General features: G+C 35.1%; 1 protein-coding gene across 3 annotated transcripts in view; it reads right to left on the bottom strand.

Annotated features, from left to right (window-relative positions):
• WDPCP (WD repeat containing planar cell polarity effector) overlaps positions 1 to 23,579 on the bottom strand; it is a 343,492-nt gene that overhangs the window by 96,587 nt on the left and 223,326 nt on the right. For all 3 annotated transcript variants that reach the window (XM_064494449.1, XM_064494450.1, XM_064494451.1), the window contains one exon: positions 4,819 to 4,903. In XM_064494449.1, coding sequence (XP_064350519.1) covers positions 4,819 to 4,879 — 61 coding nt within the window. In that variant the 5' untranslated portion in view covers positions 4,880 to 4,903. The remainder of the gene's footprint in view (positions 1 to 4,818; positions 4,904 to 23,579) is intronic.

The raw sequence follows: 23,579 nt of genomic DNA, 5'->3' as shown, positions 1-23,579 counted from the left end.
TTTGTCCCTTTTCTTTTCCCTGTGATTGATTTCTAGTTTCCTAACATTGTGGCCAGAGAAGATGCTTGATATGATATCAGTTTTCCTGAATTTACTGAGATGTGTTTTATGATCTTATATGTAATCTATCTTGGAGAACATACACTTGAGAAGAATGTGTATTCTGCCGCTTTGGGATGAAATGTTCTGTATTTATCTATTAAGTCAATCTGGATTAATATGTCATTAAGTCCAGTGTTTCCATGTTGATTTTCTGTCTGGATGATCTCTTTACTGATGTAAGTAAGGTGTTAAAGCCTCCTTATTGTACTGTTTTCAATTTCTCTCTGTCCTTTATTGTTTGCTTAAAAATACATTGGCACTCCTCTGCTGGGTGCACATACGTATATAAATGTTAACGTTTTCTTGTTGGATTGCCCTCTTTATCATTATATAACGTCCTTTTTCGTCTTTTATTACCATCTTTGTTTTAAAGTCTATTTTGTCTGATATGTGTACAGTTGTCCAGTTTTCTTTTCATTTCCATTTTCATGGAGTATCTTTCTCCATTCCTTCATTTTAAGTCTGTGTATATCCTTTCAAGAATTACAAGAGAAGTAATTCTCTTGTAGGTAGCATATAGACAGGTCTTGTTTTTTTATCCATTCAACTACTTTTGACTGGTGAATTTAGTCCATTTGCATTCAAAGTAATTACTGAGATGTATGTACTTATTCCATTTTGTTGATTGTTTCCTGGCTGTTTCCGTAGCTCTTCTCTGTCCCTTTGTTCTTCTCTTTCTCTCTTGCTTTGTGTTTTGGTGGTTTTCTCTAGCATTATGTTTAGATTCCTTTCTCATTTTCTTCTTTATTTTTTTTATTGAAGTATAGTTGATTTACAATATTGTGTTAGTTTCTGGTGTATAGCAAAGTGATTCAGTTATTCATATATATTCTTTTTCATATTCTTTTCTATTATGGTCTATATTACAGGTTATTTGCTTCTCTGCTAAACTCTTGATCTCTTCTTCAATTACGAATCATAACACTGTTGGATAGAAAATTCTAGGTTAGAGGGTTTTTTTCCTTTCCACACTTTGAATATGACGTGCCACTCTCTTCTGGCCTGTAAAGTTTCTGCGGATAGCCTAACAGCATTTCCCTTGTGTGTAACTAATTGTTTTTCTCTTGCTGCTTTTAGGATTCTCTCTTTATCCTTAACTTCTCCCATTTTAATTATAATGTGCCTTGGTGTGCATCTCTTTGGGTTCATCTTGTTTAGAATTCTCTGGGCTTTCTAGACCTGGATATCTGTTTCCCTTCCCAAGTTAGGGAAGTTCTCAACCACTATTTCTTCAAATAACATTTCTGGCCCTTTCTTCTCCTTCTGGGACCCTTACAGTGCAAATCTTATTCTGCTTAATGTTGTAACCAAAGGTCCCTTAAGGTATCTTCTCTTCAAAATTCTCTTTTCATTTTGTTGCTCTGTCTGGGTGAGTTCCACTGTTATGTCCTCTAGCCTCCTGACTCATTCTTCTACCTCATCCAGTCTGCTGTTGAACCCCTGTAGTGTATCCTTCAGTTCAGTTATAACTCCTGTTTAGTACTTACTTACATTTTTCTATACCTCTGTTGAAGTTCTCACTGTGTTCATCCATTCTTCTCCAGAGCTTGATGAGCATCTTTATGATTATTACTATAAGCTCTTTATATAGTATATTGCTTACCTCCATTTTGTTTAGTTCTCTTTCTGCGGTTTTGTCTTGATATTCTGATCGGAATATATTTCTCTGCCTCATGTTGCCTAGGTCTTTGTGTTTATTTCTATGTATGAAGTAAATCAGTTATCTCTCCTAGTCTTGTAGGAGTGGCCTTGTTTAGAAAATGTCCTGTGGGGCTTAGAGGTGGAATCCTGCCTAGCCACCAGAGCCAAACACTCAAAGGATGTCCCCTATGAGGGTTGTAATGCAACCTCCTGTTGTGGCAGGGCAGAGGCTGCTACAATATGCTGGTGGGCGTGGCTGGTCCCCAGAACAGCTGAAAGAATTGGTGGGTAGGGCTATCACTTGGCTGGCTGTGAAGCCTGGATGGAGCACAAGGATGGCCAGGTACTCAGTGAGGTACACCCATGGGTGCTAACAGGTTAGAGGAAGAATTTCAAAATGGTGCCTGCCTGCAAAAGAATTAGGAAGGTACCCTGAGGCTGTAAAAATGACTTCTACTAGTACCTCAGTTTCCAGAAAGTGTCACAATAGGTGCCTGCCTCTCCAGCAGATGCTTCAAGATTGGTATTAGATCCCCTTTACCTGTGGTCCCTGCACTTCTCAACCTGGTGCTTCTGCACAGGTTTCCAGGTCAAGTGAGTTTGCATGTGCACCCTCTAAGAGTGGGTTTTCTGTTCCCAAGCAGTTCTATAGTTTCCCTGGACATATTCCTCACTGGTTTTCAAAGCCAAGTATCTGGGGGGCTTTTCTCTCCTGTGCAGGGCCTAGAGGTTGGGATGCTTGATTTAGAGCCTGAATCCCTTGTTCCTCAAGGAAAAGATTTGTACCTTTGCATCCCTCCCAAATGTGGACTCCCATGGCTGGGATGTGGTTTTTACCTTGGCAGGACTGTCCCTCTGCCTCTCCTACCCCTCTCAATGCTGTCCTTTTACTTTTTGTTGTAGAGGCTCTTTCAACCATTTTCCAGATCCCTTTCTGAGAGAATTATTCCATATGCAGTTAAATTTGTTGTGTCCATGAAAGGAGGTGAGTTCAGAATCTTCCCACGCTGCCATCTTGAACCTTCTCCCAAGAACACTACCTTTTAAACTTCCTGTGGGCTTTTTTCTATTTCCATTCCACTCCCTTCCTTCTCAGAACTATACTAGAATTTTGTGTTTATAATCCAACTTTCTTTATAGTACTACCACATGTATTTGTCTTCTGAAACAATACATTAACTTTTACCTGTTGTTTCTGAACTTCTCCTAAATGCAGTCACACTGTATGTACTGTTCTGCAACCTACACTTTAAATTTTTTGTCCTATATTATGTTTCTTACATTCATCAATGTTGTTTCATGCAGCTGTAATTCATTCACTTTCTCTCTTGCATAAATGCATTTATCCATTCTCCTACTGAATGACATTTGGGTTATCTCTAGTTTCCTATATTACAAACAGTACTATTATAAACATTTTTGTATAGGCCCCCTGGTGCACAAGTTATCGGGGCTTTCACTAGGGAATCTATCTAGTAGTGGAATTCTTGGTCAGTAGGCAACATACATCTTCAACTATCCTAGATAATGCCAAATTGTCTACTAAAGTGGCTGGACCAATTTATACTTTCACCAGCAGTGAAATAAGTTCATTTTCTTTCTTTCTTTTTTCTATTTTCTGACACAATTTCTTTGACTCTTGAGTTTTAATTTTTTTCTGCTACATATTTTTAATTTCCAAAAAATTAGTACAATTATCAAATGTTTCTTGAAACTTCTACATTTCATTTCTTGCTGTTCATAGAGTGAGGCACTAGAAAGCTTACTAGAGGCTCAATATACATGAACAGGGCTTGCCAACTAGTGGGCTTCACTGATCGGTCAGGGACCAGGATGTTTCACTGGAGGAAGACCTCAAATATCAGTGTTGATAGGTCTTCTCTCTGGGGCCATGCAGTCGCTCCAGAGAGGGCTCCCTCAGCTCCTTCCTTCTTGGAAAGTGTGCAAATGGCTGCAACATTCTTAGATTAAGATTAATCTGATTATGAGGGGATTTATTCCCTGTTTTCTTCCACTGTGACTAGTTTTGAGTTTCCCTAAATTAAGTATTTCTAGTCTGAGAAGTGTCTCACCACTTCTTACATAGATTTTGAAGTCCTTTTCTTATCACTCTCATGCCACATCCCCACCCTTCTGCAGTATCTGACTCCTCACGTTTCTATACCTATACAGAGTTTTAAGACCCAAACTGGCTGTCACTGGAATTCTCTGTAGACATTTGATATTCAGATTTTTAAGCTTTGGTAATTCTTCCATCCCTTCCAAAAACTATTCAACTACAATTGTCTCCTCTCCTAGTTTCTTAGTCCTTGTGGGTTTACACCTTAATTCATTAACTCTCATTTTAGAAGAATCAGGGGAGGAATCAAATGTGTGTTAAGTCTTCCTACCTTGTTTAACTGGAAATTCTATCTTTATGCATTTTAAGCAAACTAAACTTAATGAAATTATAATGACATCCATCTGTAATTATATATTTAATATTAAGCAAGAATGCTTTGCAAGGTAAATCATTTTCTTAGTAATGATGCTAAAGACACATTAATAAAACTGTTCTCCTAAATAAGAGTTGCTTTAGATACTCAAAGAGGAAAAGATTTTTCAAAAGATGTTTCCTAATGATATAAAACATTTTATACTGAAATACTAAACAAACATCATTAAAACATATTTATATTACTCCTCCTGAAAAAATGTGAAATGCAAAAAAAATATAATTGTACATCTTACCTATATGTTTGAAATATTACTTTATAATCAATACAAATGCATTTACCATTAGCAAGTATGCAAATATTTACAAATATAAATCAATTTTTATGAATAAACCCAAGAAAAACTAGCTATTAAGTCAATGAAATGAATTTCCAAAATAGAAAATCTAACTCAAGTTGAGAAATAAGTTAGTCAGAATTAAATAAAAGAAATTACTTTTCAGTAGCCAATTTTTCGTTAAGTGTAAAGAAAATAATGCAATTTCAGCTAAAGAATCTAGGCTCTAACCTTTGCTAGTACTAATTTATATTGTTGTAACTTATATTTGAAAAATATTGAAATTAATCCAGTGCTATTTACCCCCAATGTGTAAGGTATTCTTCAAAGACCACAGGTGCAGTTCAGTCAAGCAGAAAGACATCTGATAGCAGAAGGACTAGCAGTCCTGTTTAAAAAAGAATTAAAAAGAGGTGCCAATTAATTATCTTCTATTGCCAATAAAACCAAGATCTCTGAGAAATAATAAAAAGAATCATTTGCCAGTACTGATATTTGAGATATGATTCATTAGAATAAGCACATTTTAATGCATTCTTGGTTAACCACCCAGAAATAAACTCTAGGAAAAGGAAAAGTACACTTCTTTTCCTAGATTTAGTATGTCATCCCATTGAGAACTGTGGTAAGAAGAATACATATATTTGGGCTTTTAATAATATAAGCTTGGTTTTTAAACATATATTTAAAATTATTTAGTATTTAAGCATTTTTTAAAATATCTTTTTAAGGAAAAGAAACATCTGTTAGGTAGTTATTAAGTACAAACACATTTTGTGGCATACTTTTAATATACAAAGCAAATATTTATGATCTCCCACATATAAACAGGCTAATTAAAGTAGAATTTGCAAGGTAAATGGTATATAGTTACTACTATAGGAAACATTTACTTAAAAGTAAACTGTGTGAAGCCATATTAGCATTCAGATTCATTTGTTAATCTGCATGTTATGATAGATCCAGATATTTTATTCTACTTGCATTTAAAAAGAGAGCAAAAATGTACATCCTATATCTCCTCCCAGTTTTAACAGCAGAGGTCAGTTAATGATGGATCTTACTGATAGTTTTTTTCTTAATTAGAATTTTATCAATTTGAACTGATTGAGAGAAGGCCAATCTGAATTTTTTAAATATCAACATTTTTTAAATATTTGAAAGGAATTTAAATAACTTTCAAATATTTGTTTGGAAATACATATAAGTATTACACTATCTGTAAACCTTCTTATATATTAGAAATACATAAACTATTGATATTTCCCTTGAGATCATAAAAGAACTGTCCTTTCCAACAAACTTCTGAATAACAAAAGAAACTTGAAAAATATTTTAAGATGCCTTTTACATGGAGGAGAAAGCCCTCAGCTTCTTTAACATTAGGAGTGACTAAAAATATTTCCCATACTATTTATATAGGTGATCATCCAAAATAATGTTAGACATAATACAAACTTTGTTGGCCCTTCTTTCACCTTTACATTTGACCTCAATGCTCTTAAAATCATCAAGAATTAGATGCATGTTCAACTAATGAGACACAGCGTTCTAATTATTGAAATGGCATAATTGAACAATTTCACAGCATAAAAGAAGGGCTCAAGCCTGCCCGGAATAGCAGGGCTCTGAGAAAGCTACAGAGAAGTTGTTAAATGTTAGCAGGACTTCAAAGAAGCATAGGTTTCACCAGTTAAATGATGATGATGATGATGAAAATTTTCATAAGAACAACAGATAATACTTATTATGTACCTACCTAGTAACAAGCATTCTTCTAAAATTTTATATGTATTAACTCACTTATTCCTCTTAGCTACTCTGTGTAGTAATACCATCATTACTTGTATAATGAGGAAACCAAGGTACAGAAAAGACAGATAGCCAGCAGGTAATGGAGGCAGGCTCTGAACCAAAGCAGACTGCCTCCAGAGTCTGTGCTGGCAAGCACAGCACACTTATTTATTGGGCTATGTAGAGGTGCAGGGGGCAGAGTACACAGTAGTTTGGGTAAAAGGATGGCGGCAGACCAAGATATATGTCGGATACAAGAAAAATGAAGTTGAAAAGGGTAGTAAGGAAACAGACTGTAATAACAAACAGTAAATTTTGCCTTGATCTGAATTTACTCCTTTCCTTACACTAAAGTGCCTTAAAAGGTTAGAGATGAAAACAAAGGACTCTTCGACCTCCAGATCTTCCCTGCTCTAATCAGAAGCTGGCTGCCACTGCCTACAAATATGGGGTAGGAGAGCTGGTAGGCTCATTACTATGAGAGGATGCAGCTCCTTACCAGCAGGCAACAGAGAAAAGGAGCTATTAATTAGGAAATGTTCATTTCAACTTTGTATTATCTTTCTGAGTTGTCAAGACTGCTATACCCAAAATATTTCCAAAGTTGTGTTCTTTAGAATTGCTTTCAGTTAGTTTTATCAGACTTATTTCAGAATTATTACTTTACAGTTGTACTTTTTAAACTAAAATATTTACTCTATACTAGAATATGTAAACTGCACTGTTCTCATCTGGATGGGTGAGGTCTGGAATGTTTAAAGAATCAGTTAATGAATTAAATAAATTTTGTATTTATTAAATTTAACATGTGGATTCTAACTGCCTGGCATCTTATTCTAACTTCTCAGCCTACTAGCCAATTTGCACAAATTACTCCTCTAAGTTCCCGAGCCATAAAATGGGTATAATAAAGTACCAACCACAGGACTGTTTGGGGATACCTTTATTCAATTACCTTATTATTGCTGCTATTACTCATAGGTCTAGCACTATGCAAATTTATATGGAAAAAACGAAAGTATTAAATATGATCTCTCACCTTATATAGTAAAATAGTGAAATGAATGAATGAATAAGTGCTAAGTACAACAGGGGTTTTATGAAGGAAAAACATCTGTATGAGAAGTTTCTACAGAAAGGAAGTCTTCAATTAGGACATGCAAAGGGATTAATATTTCACTAGGAATAGAGAAGAAAGAATGTGATAAAACAGATGCATACTTCCTCTCACACTGAGCACTATAAGTCACAATTTCTAGACTATACTAGAAAATAAAAACTCACATTCCTCAATTCAATGTTTATTCAGATACCAAAAATTAGAATTTATGATAATTGGGGCAAAGACAAAAATGACGTTTAGCTGTCAGTAGCTACATAAAAAGGTTTGGTCATGTAAATTAAAGGGATAAAATTCTATATCTGAAACCAAAAAGGCCACTCTTTTACTTACATATCAAAACAAGGCTGCACCTGAAGTTGTATTTTTCAGTTTGAGTTGATCAATAATAAAGAATTTGTCAAAATGTTCCCCTGGTAACAGAAATGGAGAGTGGAGCATAGCTTTTTTTTTTAATCCACACTGGCTAATTTATAAGAGGCAGAGACGCTCTTAACTTGACAACCAATAGGGCCCTTGCATATCTTCACTAAGATTGAAAATCCTAAACTATACAGAAATTATGGCGCTTAGAGGAGAATAAGCAAAATGAGGTCTGTGGAGAGCATCAAAGGTCAAGAGCAAAGCCCCTTACCCTTTGCATTTGGACATAAGGGGAAATTCTGAGAATAGGACTGAGTAGAGTCAATGATCTGGACCTGAACCCAGCATTCATATCCAGTTTCAACAGGGTTGGAGAACTGAGTAAAATGTACAAGCTATTTCTAAAAATGCTCTGATGTATAAACAATACTGCTCTAGTTTCCCACTAGGAAGAACAGGACAAAAGGGAGAGAGACAGTCTACTTAAGAAAGAACCCCTTTATGGCCCCTGGAATACTGGTTTAAGAAGGGTGGTGAAGTAGCCACAGGTGGCGGTGCATAGAAAGTAAGCAGGACTGGTAACCAGTTGCATTAATGTACTCAGAGTGGTGGTATTCAGACAAAGCGGGACCCACACTGAGCGAAAGCAGACATGGTGGTAGCAATAATCAGTTGATGGAGCAGGCCTAGCAAGTAGTGTTGTCACATGTATTGATAAATAAGCCTGAGGCAAGGGGGAAGAAAATGGCCAACGGCCATTAGTAAATGATTGGACTTATTTATCAACACATGTGACAACTCCTACAGGCTCCCCAGAATATGTGTAATTAAGGAGGTAGCTTTGCAGGGGTCATGCATTAGCAGGCAGGCAAAAGATAGTCAAATGCAGGTTATTCATCCTTCTTTATCCCTGAACTTCAAATATCTGCTAATAAGACCATATAAAATTAGAGAGAATTAATGAAGTAAATTTTTAACTTGTAAAAATCTCTAATTACTAGATGGACATGGTGGGAGGAGACCAAATCGATATTCTTTTAGTCCTCAAAATGTCTTACCATCTTTTACACTGTGCGGGTTTTTTGAAAGACACAGACTTTTAAACATCTTGCATCGTACTCAAGAATGCCACCAGTTAAAAAGAAGGCTATAATTTCTTCATTTTGCCTGGAGGAAGCAGTCAAGACTGAGCTCATACTATTTAAATATTGTATTAGTGCACAAAAAGTTGTTCTGAAGGAGGAAAGAAAAGAATTTCAGAAGAATGCTAGATTCTGCATTTTGGGAGAGTGTGTGTGTAGGGATTATAAAGGTAATGAAATAGGGAGGGCCTAAAAAAGCAGAGCAATGCTGCCCCACTCAGTGCCCTTATGCATTTCTCTAGGGGTAAAATCCAGTGCACATGACTTAGAATTAGACCAAATGTAGTTATATAGGGGGAAAATAAATAAAATAATGACTAAAAAGGAGAGCAAATTTTCTTAATATTGAATAGAAGAAGAATTATCCAAATGAAAAGAATAGCAGAAGGAAAACCCTATACAAAACAAAAAACTTGCCCATAATTTAATTTTCATTTCTTTCAAAATATCTTTTTAACTTTTACAATTAATGTTTAATTTTATAAGGTAGTTGATGACAGTCTGAAATGTGTCAGAAGGCCATCCTGAATCCAAACTTCCAGTCTCCATGAGAGAATAAGAAACATGATTTAAGCAGAGCTTGATCTAAAGCTCAACTGTTCCCTTGTAAGGGGGGAGAATCTATGATAGCCTGAATTTTGAGGACAGAGAGAAAGAGGATCCTAGAGTGTCCTTCTTACTTTCTACTTATATCCTCAAAAAGTTTAAAGCCTTCCCTTCAAAATAGATTACATTACAATAATATTTAAGATTAACTGTTACCATATAGGTAAATTTTAAGAAAGTAACGTAAAACAGAAACCATTGCATCAAGATGCTGTGAATTTTTTATACTTTTTATAATCTTCTTTTGGAAAATAAAGCTTTTTAGAAGTGAAGATTACTTGCCACTAAATAAATCTGCAGAATATTTGTGTTCCCTGGTTCTGAAGTCAGCTATTTTGACTGCTCTGAAAAGGAGAGGGATCCTGAGGGCAAATAAAACCCTAATGTAAAACATGATGGGAAAGAATGAATTAACAAAGAGAAGACACTGCAGTAGTTGAACAAAGATGAATGATACCATGGTGCCAACAAAATATTTGAAATGAATAGAAAAATGCCTACAAGAGCCTAAGGAAATCTTTCTTGAGCATAAACTCAGAACATATACTTGCTATTAATTATCAACAGACTTTCTGAGGACTGACTATTCACTAATTCAAAATGTACAAAATTGAAGACAACTAAATAGCACAAATTTAAGCTAAACCACTAGTTGTGTTAACACTAGAAATGACCCAATTCTAGTCATCATTGGGTAATTTCCAAATGACATTAAAATAGAGTGTATTCCTGTCAATCTCTTGTCTAATGTCATCTACACAGAATTACATTAATTATCTGTTAAGTATATGCAAGAAATATTAAGTAGACATATTTAATCAATGTCAGATTATCAGAAATAAAGATTTTTTAAATATTCAACACTAAACCAAACAATTAAACAATTGATGCAGTTCTTGTAAAAGGGCAGAAGAGTCTCAAAATAAAAGAGACCTCGAGCTTGGATTGAACCTATTCTAACAAAAGACTGGAGTGATTAGGAACACTGGGTCATCTGTGCCTCAGAGATATTTAATTAACAATTAAATATCACAAATACTTTGAGCACCTTGGGTGTTCGGCATTTTACTATGAGTCATAGATACAAAGATTTACAAAGCAGGGTCTCTTACTATTGAATATCTAAAATCCAATGTAGCAAGTAACAATAATCACAAAAACAATAATATAAAGTTTGTGGTAAGTGCAAATTTAGCAACATAAACAAAGGGTGTTCACTAAGATGTTCTAGTTTGGTAATAAAGAAATGTTCTTCTAAAGTAGAGGACATCTGAGGACTGCTGGGTTTTGACAGAGGAAGACAGAAAAAGGAGGGAACAATACACAAAAACATAAATTAGAAAGATGCAAGGCTTATTTAAAATATATTAAGCAAGTGGTTTGGCGCATAAATAGGAGAAATGAATTAGGACCATATTAAGTAAGTCTTTTAATGCCAAATTTAGGAATTCGGACTTTATATCTTCCTAGGTAGCTAGTGATGAATAATGAAAAGTTTCTGATCTGGTAGGGATTTTGGAAAGGGTAATCAACAGATCAGAATTGTTGGAAGATTAGCTGTGTGGGTGGGAATATTTAAGGGATTTTTGATACAAGTAATCTGTTAGGTAATAAAGTAACAGATAAACACCAATTAACTAGTGGCAAGGATTTGAACTGGGATGGTGACAGTGGAAAGGAAATACAGAAAAAAATTCAAGTGATCTTTTGAGGAAAGAATCAACAGCCACTGTCTGGCCATGCCTGGTTTCCAGGAACCGCTTACCCAGACCAGTTCCCACCTGGTTTATCCTAGTTTCAGGACTTGGACTGAAACATACATAAAAACAGGTTAGTCTAGAAGAGGAGCAAGTTTTGCTAAAATCAATAAACTGAATTTTAGACACAACGGGAATTTAAGGTATGAGGATTAAAATAAGTAGAAACCTCTAGCTGGTAGCTAGCAATATAGAAAAGAGGTCTGGACTATATAAAAGCTATTTTGGGATTTTCTAAATATAAAGGAAAGTTAAAGCCACAAAATAAGATCCCAGAAGAAAAATAAAGTCAAGGATAGATATTTTGGTAGTTCTCCAACAAGGAGACAATGGAAAAGACAGATTAAGACAATATAAAGCCAGGAAAGCGAAAATGGTTTACGTGTGTGTTTAAGTGTTATATAGTGATCTAACTTGTTGTTTCTGAATTTTAATGTAGTGATGACCTCAGTATGGTTTAATGAGAAGTAAAGTTTTATCAAGGACACAAAGATTAAGTCTTCTAAAGAAGGTGTGGTTCTACGGCTCTGAAGGCTGGGCTCTAGGCCCAAAATGCCTTAATTCTAATCCTGCTGGGGCACTTTCCCTGAATCATGTAACCTCTCTACCTCAACTTCCCCACCTACAAAAACAAGGATAACGATACTGACCTACATTTGTAAAAGTGCTGTAAGGATTAATTAATGCTACGTAATGCTTTGAAGATGAAAAGTGCTAAACATTATTAGTGGGCACTGTGTAACTAATTGTAACACTGAAAATTTTATCCTTAAATTATATGCAAACAGCAGTTATCAAACAAATGTCCTAGCTCCCTTAGTGACATTTATCTTCAAATATTATTAAATTAGTATTTTAAATGTATCTAGATCTTTTCTATATTACATATTATCTCATAGCATATAAACATCTAGATCAGTTACTAAACATACAATCTGCTTTCTTCTTTCAGTGAACAGCACAGCATGGATATTTTCTGTTAGCACGTACAGATTTATTTCATTTTTTTTTAACAGCTGCCAGATGTTCCATTGGATTCTGATCATAATTTACCTATTTCTTCAATGAACAAGAGTTTTTCTTTTCTCATCTTACAATGATACTAAGAAAATATACATGCACACCTTACATTTTGATAGGTACTGCCAAACTGGTCCCCAAGATGATTGTACCAATTTACATTTCCACCAATAATATGACTGCCCTTTTCCGTATGTCCTCAATGACACGGGACATTATCAAAGTTTTTAATTTTTGCCAATCTGGTAGGTAAAAAAAAAATGGATGTTTGTAGTTTTAAGTTTCATTTTCCTGTTAATTAAAGAGATTAAACATCATTTCATATATTTTTTAAGAATTTTGTGTCTTCTATAAGTTACCTGTTCCTAGCTTTCGCCCATCTTTCTAAGGAGTTCTCTATCCCATTCTTTGTGTATTAATATAAATCCTTTCTTATATACATTGGACATATTTAATTCTTTTTAAAACTTTTTCAACTTTACAAATGAAGAAGATAAAAGAACATTCAATTCATATTTTTTAAAATTGGGCATAACCTCACAGAAAGCTCTTTGAACTCAATTCAGTTAGTGCTGTGCAAAAGCATCATGGCCAGGGTGGTTCTTTATAGATACTAACAACTGGTCAGATGATGCTCTTTCTAGATGAAGCAAAAGGCAACAGATTCCTACATTTCAAGAGAACTTGTGCATCATTCTTTCTTAAAGAGGTTAGAAGAAATTCTATGCTTAGAAACAATAGTAGGAATCCCCTCACTTTCCCAAAATAAATTATGGCAAAAATCTTTTAAAAATCTCCTAATATACTTAAATTTGGAGACTATTTCTCTAGAGTATTGTTTAAACTGTTTAATTCAGTTAGGTAAATAGATCTTGTCAATTTAACATTTTCCGTATTGTAAGCAGTTTTGACATTTGGACAATTTATCAATGGCTTCTTCATGGTGGTCTGCGTCCTCTTCTTCTTTCTACTCATTACATACAGCAAATTAAATTTCACTAATATTTAAAGATCAGCGTTGACCTTTGCATAGCCATTTTCTAGGTTCCTGTTAATACAAACATCTTGTTTGCTGATGCTCATTTCAAATATTTTGCTGCACACAATTTTCCATTATTCCAAAGAGACTTGTATTTAGTTGAAGTGCATTTTTTCCAACACCTCACAAAATAACTGCAATGGCTTATATCAGGCATTTTAGGGGGAAAAGTAGGCTTGCATAAACAAATAATAACAACCATACAATAATCTTTGCTCACCACGACCTCAAACACATGTACCCACCTTTGATCTTTAAAAATATGAAGTTCATTCTTTTTAGGATGTATCTCAATCACAACAATGAAAAGACAAGGAAAATAGAAATGTTAGCAATGTGATCATGATAATTAATTCTAGATTGTCATTCCATAAATATAGCTTTATGCTACATGTGAATAGACAGCAAGGAATGCAACTTTGAAGAGAAAATAAACTGAATTTCAAGAATAATTCCTAAAGAGATGAGTTAAAGACACAAGAACACTGAAATGCTTTTATCTAAACCAATGCTAACTGCTGAAATAATTTGTCAATTTAGAGTTACTGTTTTAAAGAGTGCATAAATCAAAGATTATTGCTAAGTGAGCAAGAATGAAAAAAGACAGACAGACTTCAAATAAGAGAGATGGTGAAAAATTTTCAGGTGGCCCGCAGCTATATCACCTCAACCTTGTCAGATTTCACTTGTCAACACTGATGACAGATTGCCTCCCCCTCCTCCAAAAAAACAAACACTAGTAACTGACGAAAGAAATGGACTTATAAAATGTGGAATATATCACATGCAACTTGATAGTTGTACACTTCTAAATCTTTTTTCCCCCCAAAAGAGACTTGAAAAACTTCTTTTCTATGGCTTTTATCAAAAATTAGAAGCCAGAAAACCCTTCCATTGCACGGAAATAAAGGGGTGATAACACTTTAAAATACCTACTAAATGCTCTTTATATTCACTATTTCATTTAATTCTCACAATAACCCTCTGATACTAGGTACTAAATTGTGTGTATATTTGTGTGCATATGCTCTGTATGTGTTTGTGCATAAAAGTATTTTTCTGAGCAGGAAACAGCAGTTTTTCCCAGTAGTCCATTTGCACAACCCCTCCCCCCAATCAAGTCTGATGGACTCTAAACCTCTTAATTTACAGATATGGAAACTGAGATACAGGGAAGTAAAGTAATTTGCACAAGTTTGGTCAGTTTGCTAGGGTAACAGGACTACATTCCTGCCCAGGATATCTGCGTGGTGCTCCTACTCTACCTCCCTCTGCCTAACGCTGTGCTAAACGAGCCTTTCAGTTAAGCTGCTTAAGCACCTGAGACAGGTGTCAATTTAGACTTATATAATTAATCCATGGCGAAAGATATACATATAGATGAAACCTATTCTCTGGCCAAATTTACTCTAATTTATTGTGCTTAAGAAAGTCCACAGAGGAAGTTACTTGAATGACTACTTAAGGATTTTTTAAATTAATGTATCAACAGTTTGTAAGTAAACTGATGTATCTAAAACATGATTACAATAGGTATTTCTTAGGCACTAAAGAATCCTCACACTATTTGCTTAGCAAAGTTCACAGATAACACAAAATTAAGCTCCAACATAAAATATTAATGTTTTGTGGATGACTGTTAAATAAAATAACATCTTTTTAAGTTACTGTATTATATCAGAGAAGCTTTATTTCTATTTTAACTTCCCTTATTTGATAGTGACTCTAAGTTCTCAGGCCTATGGTCTCTATGATGAGTTCTTAATAAAATGTAAACAAGCTCTAAAATGCTCACAGTTTATAAGAATTCTGTGGTGAATCCTTTCATATTGTGATTGGACCTTCCTTCATACTCTTTCTTCCCTGACTGGTTATTTTCACCTTTACCAAAGGTTTGTCACAGCACTATTATTTATATAATGCTTTCAGTATTTTGTTTCAGTGGTTGAATGGACTCAGGAAGGAACAGCTTTTTCTTACTGAAATGAAAGTCTGTGAATAACCAGCAAGGTCCCCTGAGAAGGGATCAGTTTCACCTTAATATATTTAACACAGGCATACATCATCAGGGCTTAAACGTTAATAATTCCGTAGTGCAATAGGAAATTATACCTGATATTTAAAAATCAGTAGTATAAAAACAAAACAAGAAAGATTCTAGATTACGATCATGCTTTGCCCTAAAACTCAAACAAATCATAGATTAATGAAGTCTCCTATGCTTTTCAAACTATACTATATTAAGTTACCAAGGAGTAAATGGGATATTTGAAAATGTGTGGCAGATAATTAGTCAATAAATGTCAGTTTCATTTTCCTTAATTTTCAATATCCATAGAGTCTGTTCAATAATACCCAAGGAAAAAATATTTTTTATTATTTTAGCATTTATAATTTCATTTCATCTTCTTATTTTTAGTTTGGTTCAACCCATAGTTATGAAGTATCTACTAAGGGCCAACCAGGGGGCCAGGGACTGTACTTGGCTTTCGGGATATTGGGGAAAAAAAAAACCCACTAAGTACTTGCACTTGAGGAGGACATAACTTAGTGGGGGGTGCGGTGGTGGGAGGATATAAACAATGAATACAATTACATCATAGTATGTCAAATAAAACAGAACGAAAGAAAGTACAGAAAAGAGAGTTATTATTTCCAGCATCTAACACAATCTCAATCACAAAAATATAAAGTATATATCCATTCTCAGAATGAGACCTCTTCAGAGAAAATGAATACCTAGCATATGATCCAGTCACATGAACATACTATACTTCCTCAATCCAAGGTCACCATAACTCATATTTGATGGTTTCTGAAACAGTATGTACCTTGTAATCACTGTATATATTTAATATGGTGTTGCTTTGACATTTCTCTAACAAAACATTCTTGCTAGGAGGAAAGATCAAGATGGCAGAGTGGGAAGATTCAGAAATCACCTCCCCCCACAAACATATCAAAAATACATCTACATGTGTAGCAATTCTCACTGAAAACTAACTGGAGACTGGCAGGAAGACTTTTGTATAACCAAGGCTGTAAGAAAGATCCACACTAAATCAACTAAGAAGGGAAGAGGAGTGATAAGGTCATGACCTGTGCCCTTGGGAGGGAATACAGAAGAGTAAGGAGTGCAAGGGCACAGATCCTCCCTGGGGAATGAGTGGTTCAAGCCACATATTGGGCACCTCAGCCCAAGAATGTGACACCAGGAAGATGGATCTCCTTGGCTGACTGGAGAGTTGCTGGGACTAACAGAAGGGCTGTAAGAAATCTACACTGTGCTCAGAAAGAGAACAAACAGACTTGCTTACTCTCAAAACAATGCAGAAAAAGTAGACTGAACTGTACAAGATTCTGGCCAGTTTCCCACAACCACTCCAGCGCACAACCCAGCCTGAGCCAAGGGCCCACTACCCACTGCTTGATTAGCGACACAGCTCCACACTGGAGTGAGGGCTGCCATGGCCGAAGGGAGTGCTCAGCATCTGAATGGGATAGGGGCAGCAATTACTGGCTTACAGAGGCAGTGTGTGCATCAGAAGCGATTCCAGAGCCTGACTGCATCTGGGGCTGTCACAGCCCAGGCCCAGGCCCACACTGAGGACCCACACCTCCCCTGCCTGATGTGCAGGGCAGCTCTACACTACAGCGAGGGCTGCCATGGCAGAGGGGAGAGCTCAGTTATAGGGACTGTGCCAGTCTGGACTCACAGGCATCTAAACAAGGCAGGAGCAGCCATTATTGGCACTTACAGAGGCAAAGCATCAAAAGTCATGCAGTACATTGACTAGGGCAGGGCACCACAGACTGCCCAGACCCTCACCAAGTACCTATACCTGCTCCTCTTAAGCTATCACCACTCTGGGGCGAGGATGCCGGTGCTGGGATAGGAAAGAGCACACACTTGAGAGGGAAAGGAGCCAGCTCAACCCAAACCTCAGGGATTCAACTCCAGCAACTTGGGACCTGACCCTGCCCCCAATAGGGTGGTGTTGGCCACTGAGCAGAGGATAAGATCCAGACCACACCTGGCTCAGACTCTAGCCACTCCATCTCCAGCCCCATCTTCTACCAAGGTGATAGCTATCACTACACCATGGGTAAATACAAAATTTGTGCACACATCAAATTCAACTTTCCCACCAAGGCCAGTAGGCACACACAGACTATGTAAGGTTGCTCCCACATAAGACTTCAAGACTGCAATAAATAGTAGTTTCACCCAAATTCACAGAAACAGAAAAAATTAAACAGTATGAGGAGAGAGACTGGTTTCAACTAAAAGAGCAAGAGAAAACCCCTAAGAAAATAATGAGAAAGAAATAAACAATCTGCCAAAGAACTCAAATCATTAGCAATAAGAATGCTATCTGAATTAGGAAAAATTAAAAACACAAAATTTTTAACAAGGAAACAGATAATTTAAAAAACAGAACTGATAAACACAGTAACTAAAATGAAAAACATACTAGATGAATCAACAGCAGACTAGGTGATACACAAGAATGCATAAGGGACCTGGAAGATAGAATAATGGAAATCAGCCAATTACAACAGCAAAAATGACAACAAAAAAATTAGAAGAGTTTAAGGGACCTCTGCTACAATATCAAGCATACACACATCAACATTATAGGAGTCCCAGAAGGAGATAAGAGAGAGAAAGGAGTTGAAGAGGTATTTGATGAAATTATGGCTAAAAACGTTCTGAATCTGAAAAAGGAAACAGATACCTGGGTACAGGAAGCACAGGAAACAAAATGAACCCAAACAGACTCACACCAAGATATATCATAAATAAAATGGCAAAAGGTAAAAATAAAGAGAGAATTCTGAAGGTAGCAAGAGAAAAACAGTCATATACAAGAGAACCTTGATAAGGCTTTTTGGTTTTAGCTGCTTTTTCTGCAGAAACTTTGCTTGGTATATACCATGATATATTTAGAGGTCTGAAAGGGAAAAACCTGCAACCTAAGATAATCTACTTAGCAAGATTATCATTTAGAATTGAAGAAAGCCAAAGAAGTTCTCAGACAAGCAAAAACTAAACAGTTCATCAATACTAAACGTACCCTAAAAGAAATGTTAAAGTGGAAAAGAAAAGGCTACAACAAGAAGTATCTATAGGAAAGGAAAAAACTCAAGTGAGGGAAAGTATATAGTTAGATAGTATATAAGTATATATACACTTAAGTAAGCTAGTATGAAGATTACAAGACCAAGAATTGTAAAATCAACAATAACTACAACAAATACTGAAGGTATATATATGAAGATACAAAATATAACATCAAAAACACAAAGTGTGGGGGAGAAAAGTTAAAAAAAAAAGTAGGTTTTTAGAATATTCTTGAGCTTAAATGAATACCAGTTTAAAACAAGTAGATATAGGTCAACATACAGGAATTCAAGGTAACCACAAATTAAAAACCTACAATAGATACACAAAAACGAGAGGAAGAAACACAAACACACCACTAAAGAAAATCACCAAACCACAAGGGAAGAAACTGAAAGAATAGGAAAAGAACAGAGAAGAACTACAAAAATAACCCTGCAAAAAAGTAGCAAAATGGCAGTAGGAACATAGCTATCGATAATCACTGTATATGTCAACGGACTAAATGTTCCAATCAAAAGAAGAAACATACTGGCTGACTGAATAAAGAAACAAGACCCATCTATATGCTGCTTACAAGAGATGTCAGAGCTAAAGACACACACAGATTGAAAGCTAGGGGATCTAAAAAGATATACCATGCAAATGGACATGACAAGAAACCAGGGGTAACAATACTCGTATCAGACCAAATAGACTTTAAAACATTTGATAGGAAAACACAGAGAAAGGCATTATAAAATGACAAAAGAATCAATACATCAATACAAGAAGAGGATATAACACTCATTAACATATGGGAATCAAATTCAAAAGTATTTAAATACATACAGCAAATATCAGACATAACAGGAGAAATTGAAAATAATAATAGTGGGTGACTTTGGGATAACACTCCACTGACATCAATGGATAGATCACCCAGACAGAAAATCAATAAGGAAACAATGGTCTTATAGCTTTTATTATGTTGAGATATGTTCCCTCTATACCAACTTTGATGAGAGTCCTTATCATGAATGGATGTCAGATTTTGTCAAATGCTTTCTCTGTATCTTTTGGGAAGATCATGTGATTTTCATCATTCATTTTGTTAACATGGTGTATCACATTGATTTTTGCAGATATTGACATCCTTACTACTCTGGATTAAAACTCACTTGATCATGGTTTATAATGTTTTTTACATATTGTTAGATTCTGTTTGTTAATACTTTATTGAAGATTTTTGCATCTGTGTTCATCAGTGATACTAGTCTGTCATTTTGGAGTGTATGTCTAGTTTTGATATCAGGGTAATAGTGGTCTCGTAGAATGAATTTGGGAGTGTTCCCTTCTCTTCAGTTTTCTGGTATAGTTAGAGAAAGACAAATATTAGCTCTTTTTTGTGTGTTTGGTAGAAGTCCCCTGTGAAGCTGTCAGGCCTGGGAATTTTGTTTGCTGGGAATTTTTTTTAAATTAAAAATTTGATTTCACTACTAGTGTTCAGTCTGTTAAGATTGTTTTTTCCTTATTCAGTCTTGGAAGTTTTATGTTTCTAGAAATATTTAACACAGTACTGGAAATCCTAGCCACACCAATCGGACAAGGAAAAGAAATAAAAGGCATCCAAAGTGGAAGAAAAGAAGTAAAACCGTTACTATTTGCAGATGATATGATAATATATATAAAAACCCTGAAGTCTCCACCAACAATCTATCATGACTAATAAATGAACTCAGTAAAGTTGTAGGACACAAGATTAATATACAGAAATCTGTGCCTTTCTGTACACTAATAATGAACTATCAAAACAAGAAAGCAAGAAAACAATACCATTTATAATAGCATCAAAAAGAATAAAATACCTAGGAATAAACTTAGCCAAGGAGGTGAAAGATCTATACTCTGAAAATTATAAAATACTGAAGAAGTAAATTGAAGAAGAAACAAAGAAATGGAAAGATACCCCATGTTCATGGATTAGAATAATTTTATACTGTTAAAATCCCATACTACCCAAAGCAATCAACACATTTAATGCAATCCCTATCAAAATACCCATGACATTTTCCACAAAAGTAGAAAAAATAATCCTAAAATTTATATGGAATCACATAAGGCCTTGAAAAACCAAAGGAATCTTGATTAAAAAAAAAAAAAAAAGCTGGAGATATCACACTTCCTGACCAGACTATACTACAAAGTTACAGCAATAACAACAGTACATTATTGGCACAGAAAGAGACACATAGGACAACAGAATAAAGAGCCCAGGAATAAATCCAACCACTTACAGTCAACTGATCTATGACAAAGGAGGCAAGACTACACAATGGGATGAAACAGTCTCTTCAGTAAGTGGTGGTGAGGGAACTGGACAGCTACTTGTAAAAGAATGAAATTAGAACACTTTCTCACATCATAAATGTTAATACTTTTATCATAAAAATAAACTGAAAATGGATTACAGACCTATATGTAAAGCTAAAAACCATAAAGCTCCTAGAAGAAAACATAGAACACCTTTTGATATAAACTGTACAAATATTTTGGATCTGTCTCCAAGGCAAAGGAAACAAAAGCAAAAACAAACAAATGGGACCTAATTAAACTTAAAAGCTTTTACACAGCAAAGGAAACTAGTAGCAATACAAAAAGACAACCTGCAGAATGGGGAAAATATTTACAAATGATTGATTGATAAGAGGTTAATATCCAAACTATAAAAACAACCCATACAACTTAACATCAAAAAACCCCCAACCAACCTGATTAAAAAATGCCAGAAGAACTGAAGAGGATATTTTCCCAAAGAAGACATACAGATGGCCAACAGGAATATGAAAAGATGCTTAACATGGCTAATCATCAGAGAAACGCAAATCAAAACCACAATGAGACATCAACTCACACCTGTCAGAATGGCTATCATCAAAAAGTCTACAAGTAACAAATGCTGGCGAGGATATAGATAAAAGAGAACCCTAATATACTATTGGTAGAATGTAAATTGGTGCTGTCACTATGGAAAGCAGCAATGAGGTTCCTTAAAAAAATAAAAATAGACTACCATATGATCCAACAATTCCATTCCTGGGTATATCTCCAAAGAAAAATGAGAACACTAATTCAAAAAGATATATGTACCCCAATGATCATAATAGCATTATTTACAATAGCCAAGATATAAAAGCAACTTCAGTGTTTGTCAACAAAAGAATAAAGATGATGTAGTGTGTATATCCGTGTGTATGTGCATACATGCAATGAACTACTACAGCTATAAAAAAGAATGCAATTCTAAATGCACAACAAATAGATGGACCTAGAGAATACTATGCCTAGTGAAATAAATCAGAGAAAGGCAAATACTCTATATTATCATTTATATGTAGAATCTAAAAAAATGACTATAACAAAATAGAAACAGACTCAGATATAGACAACAAACTAGTGGTTACCAGTGGGGAAAGCATATGGGAAGGGGCAAGAGAGGGGTAGAAGATAAAGAGATACAAACTACTATGTCTAAAATAATAAAACAACAAGGATATGTTGACCAGCATAGCAAAATATAGCCATTATTTTGCAATAACCTTCAATGGAGTATCATCTATAAAAATACTAAATCACTATGTTGTACATCTGAGATTAATGTAGTATTGTAAATCAACTATACTTCAGTAGATATATATATAGTGTTATTTTTATCAGAACTTGATATTAAATCAATAGCATTTTATAATCAATGGTATATTAGAATTAAGGAAACACTGTTTATGTCAATGCCTGATTGGTTTCTTCCGGTAGCATAACCAGCTCCAAATGAGCTGACAACATACACAAAATCCTGCACAGAGGACGATCCGAGTAAAGATGGGGGACTGAGCACATGTAATCACCTTCACTCCTTTCCAAATCCACATGAAAATGACAATAAAGCAATAAAAAAGACAAACTCACAAGGCAAAGGGAATCAGAGGCAAGGTAATAAAATAGGTATCAACAAAATTTTGGAGAGTGAAAAGCAGATGGGCACAAGAACTGACAACAGATTCAGGAAAATGGAAAAGTGAGTACTTACAGAGGGTGGATGACTGAGAGCCAAGGATCACTAGCATAAGAACCTTAGAATGGCTCAGAAGCTAGAGGCACCAAGTACTTTTGATGCAATGCCTGTACTTAGGATTGAAAACAAGATAAGTGTTTGGAATTCTATGTAAATAATACTTACACTTCTAGGTGCTCTTCTCTGCCAGCACAGCTGGCCAATTATCCCTTCCCAACATTAAAGAAAACTGGAAATTGACTCTTTTAAAAGGTTGTAGCAGAGCAACTTAAGAAATAAAACATCACTAAGAGTAAGAGAGCTGTTCTGGAAAAAAAGGAGAAAAGGAATTCTTGGAAACAAAAATATGATAGTCAAAATAAGTAATTCAAAAGACGACTTGGAAGATACCATTCAGGAAATCCCCCTGGAGGAAAAAAGAATAGCATGCTTACACACACAGACACACAAACACACACAGAAGGAATCTGTAGGATCAGCCAGATTGATTCTTAGTCACATACTAAGAAAGAGAAAAAAGACAATGGAAAGGAAGAAATAATTCCTTTCCTACCAGAAAATTTCCCGTAACTGAAGTATATGAATTTTCAGGTTGAAAGAAATCACCAAGTGCCCAACACAATGAACATATAAAAGACTCAATCTCTAGGTACATCATTATGAAACCTCAAAACACTGGGGATAAACAAAAACCCTAAAAATTCTCATAGAAGAAAAAACAACAAAAACAGGTCACTTATAAAGGATAAAAGGTATCAGAATTGTCAGTAGCAACATTTGAAGTTAAATGGCAAGGGAGTAATGCTTTCAGTTTCTGAAAGAAAATTATTTTCTACCTATATGTAGCCAAACTGTCACTTCAATGTGAGGTTAGAAGTAAAGACATTGAAAGAGGCAACATCTCAAAATCTAATTACCATACATTGTTTTTCAGGAAGTTACTGAAGGGTGCATCATGCCAAAGGATGGAATAAACAAAGAAAGAGGATGATAATGTGATCCAACAAATAAAAGATAAAACATAAGAAAAAGAGAGATTTCCAGAAT

This window comes from Camelus dromedarius, chromosome 15 (genome assembly GCF_036321535.1).
Source record: "Camelus dromedarius isolate mCamDro1 chromosome 15, mCamDro1.pat, whole genome shotgun sequence".
NCBI lineage: Eukaryota > Metazoa > Chordata > Mammalia > Artiodactyla > Camelidae > Camelus > Camelus dromedarius.
This window is presented reverse-complemented; position numbering and strand designations above follow the sequence as displayed.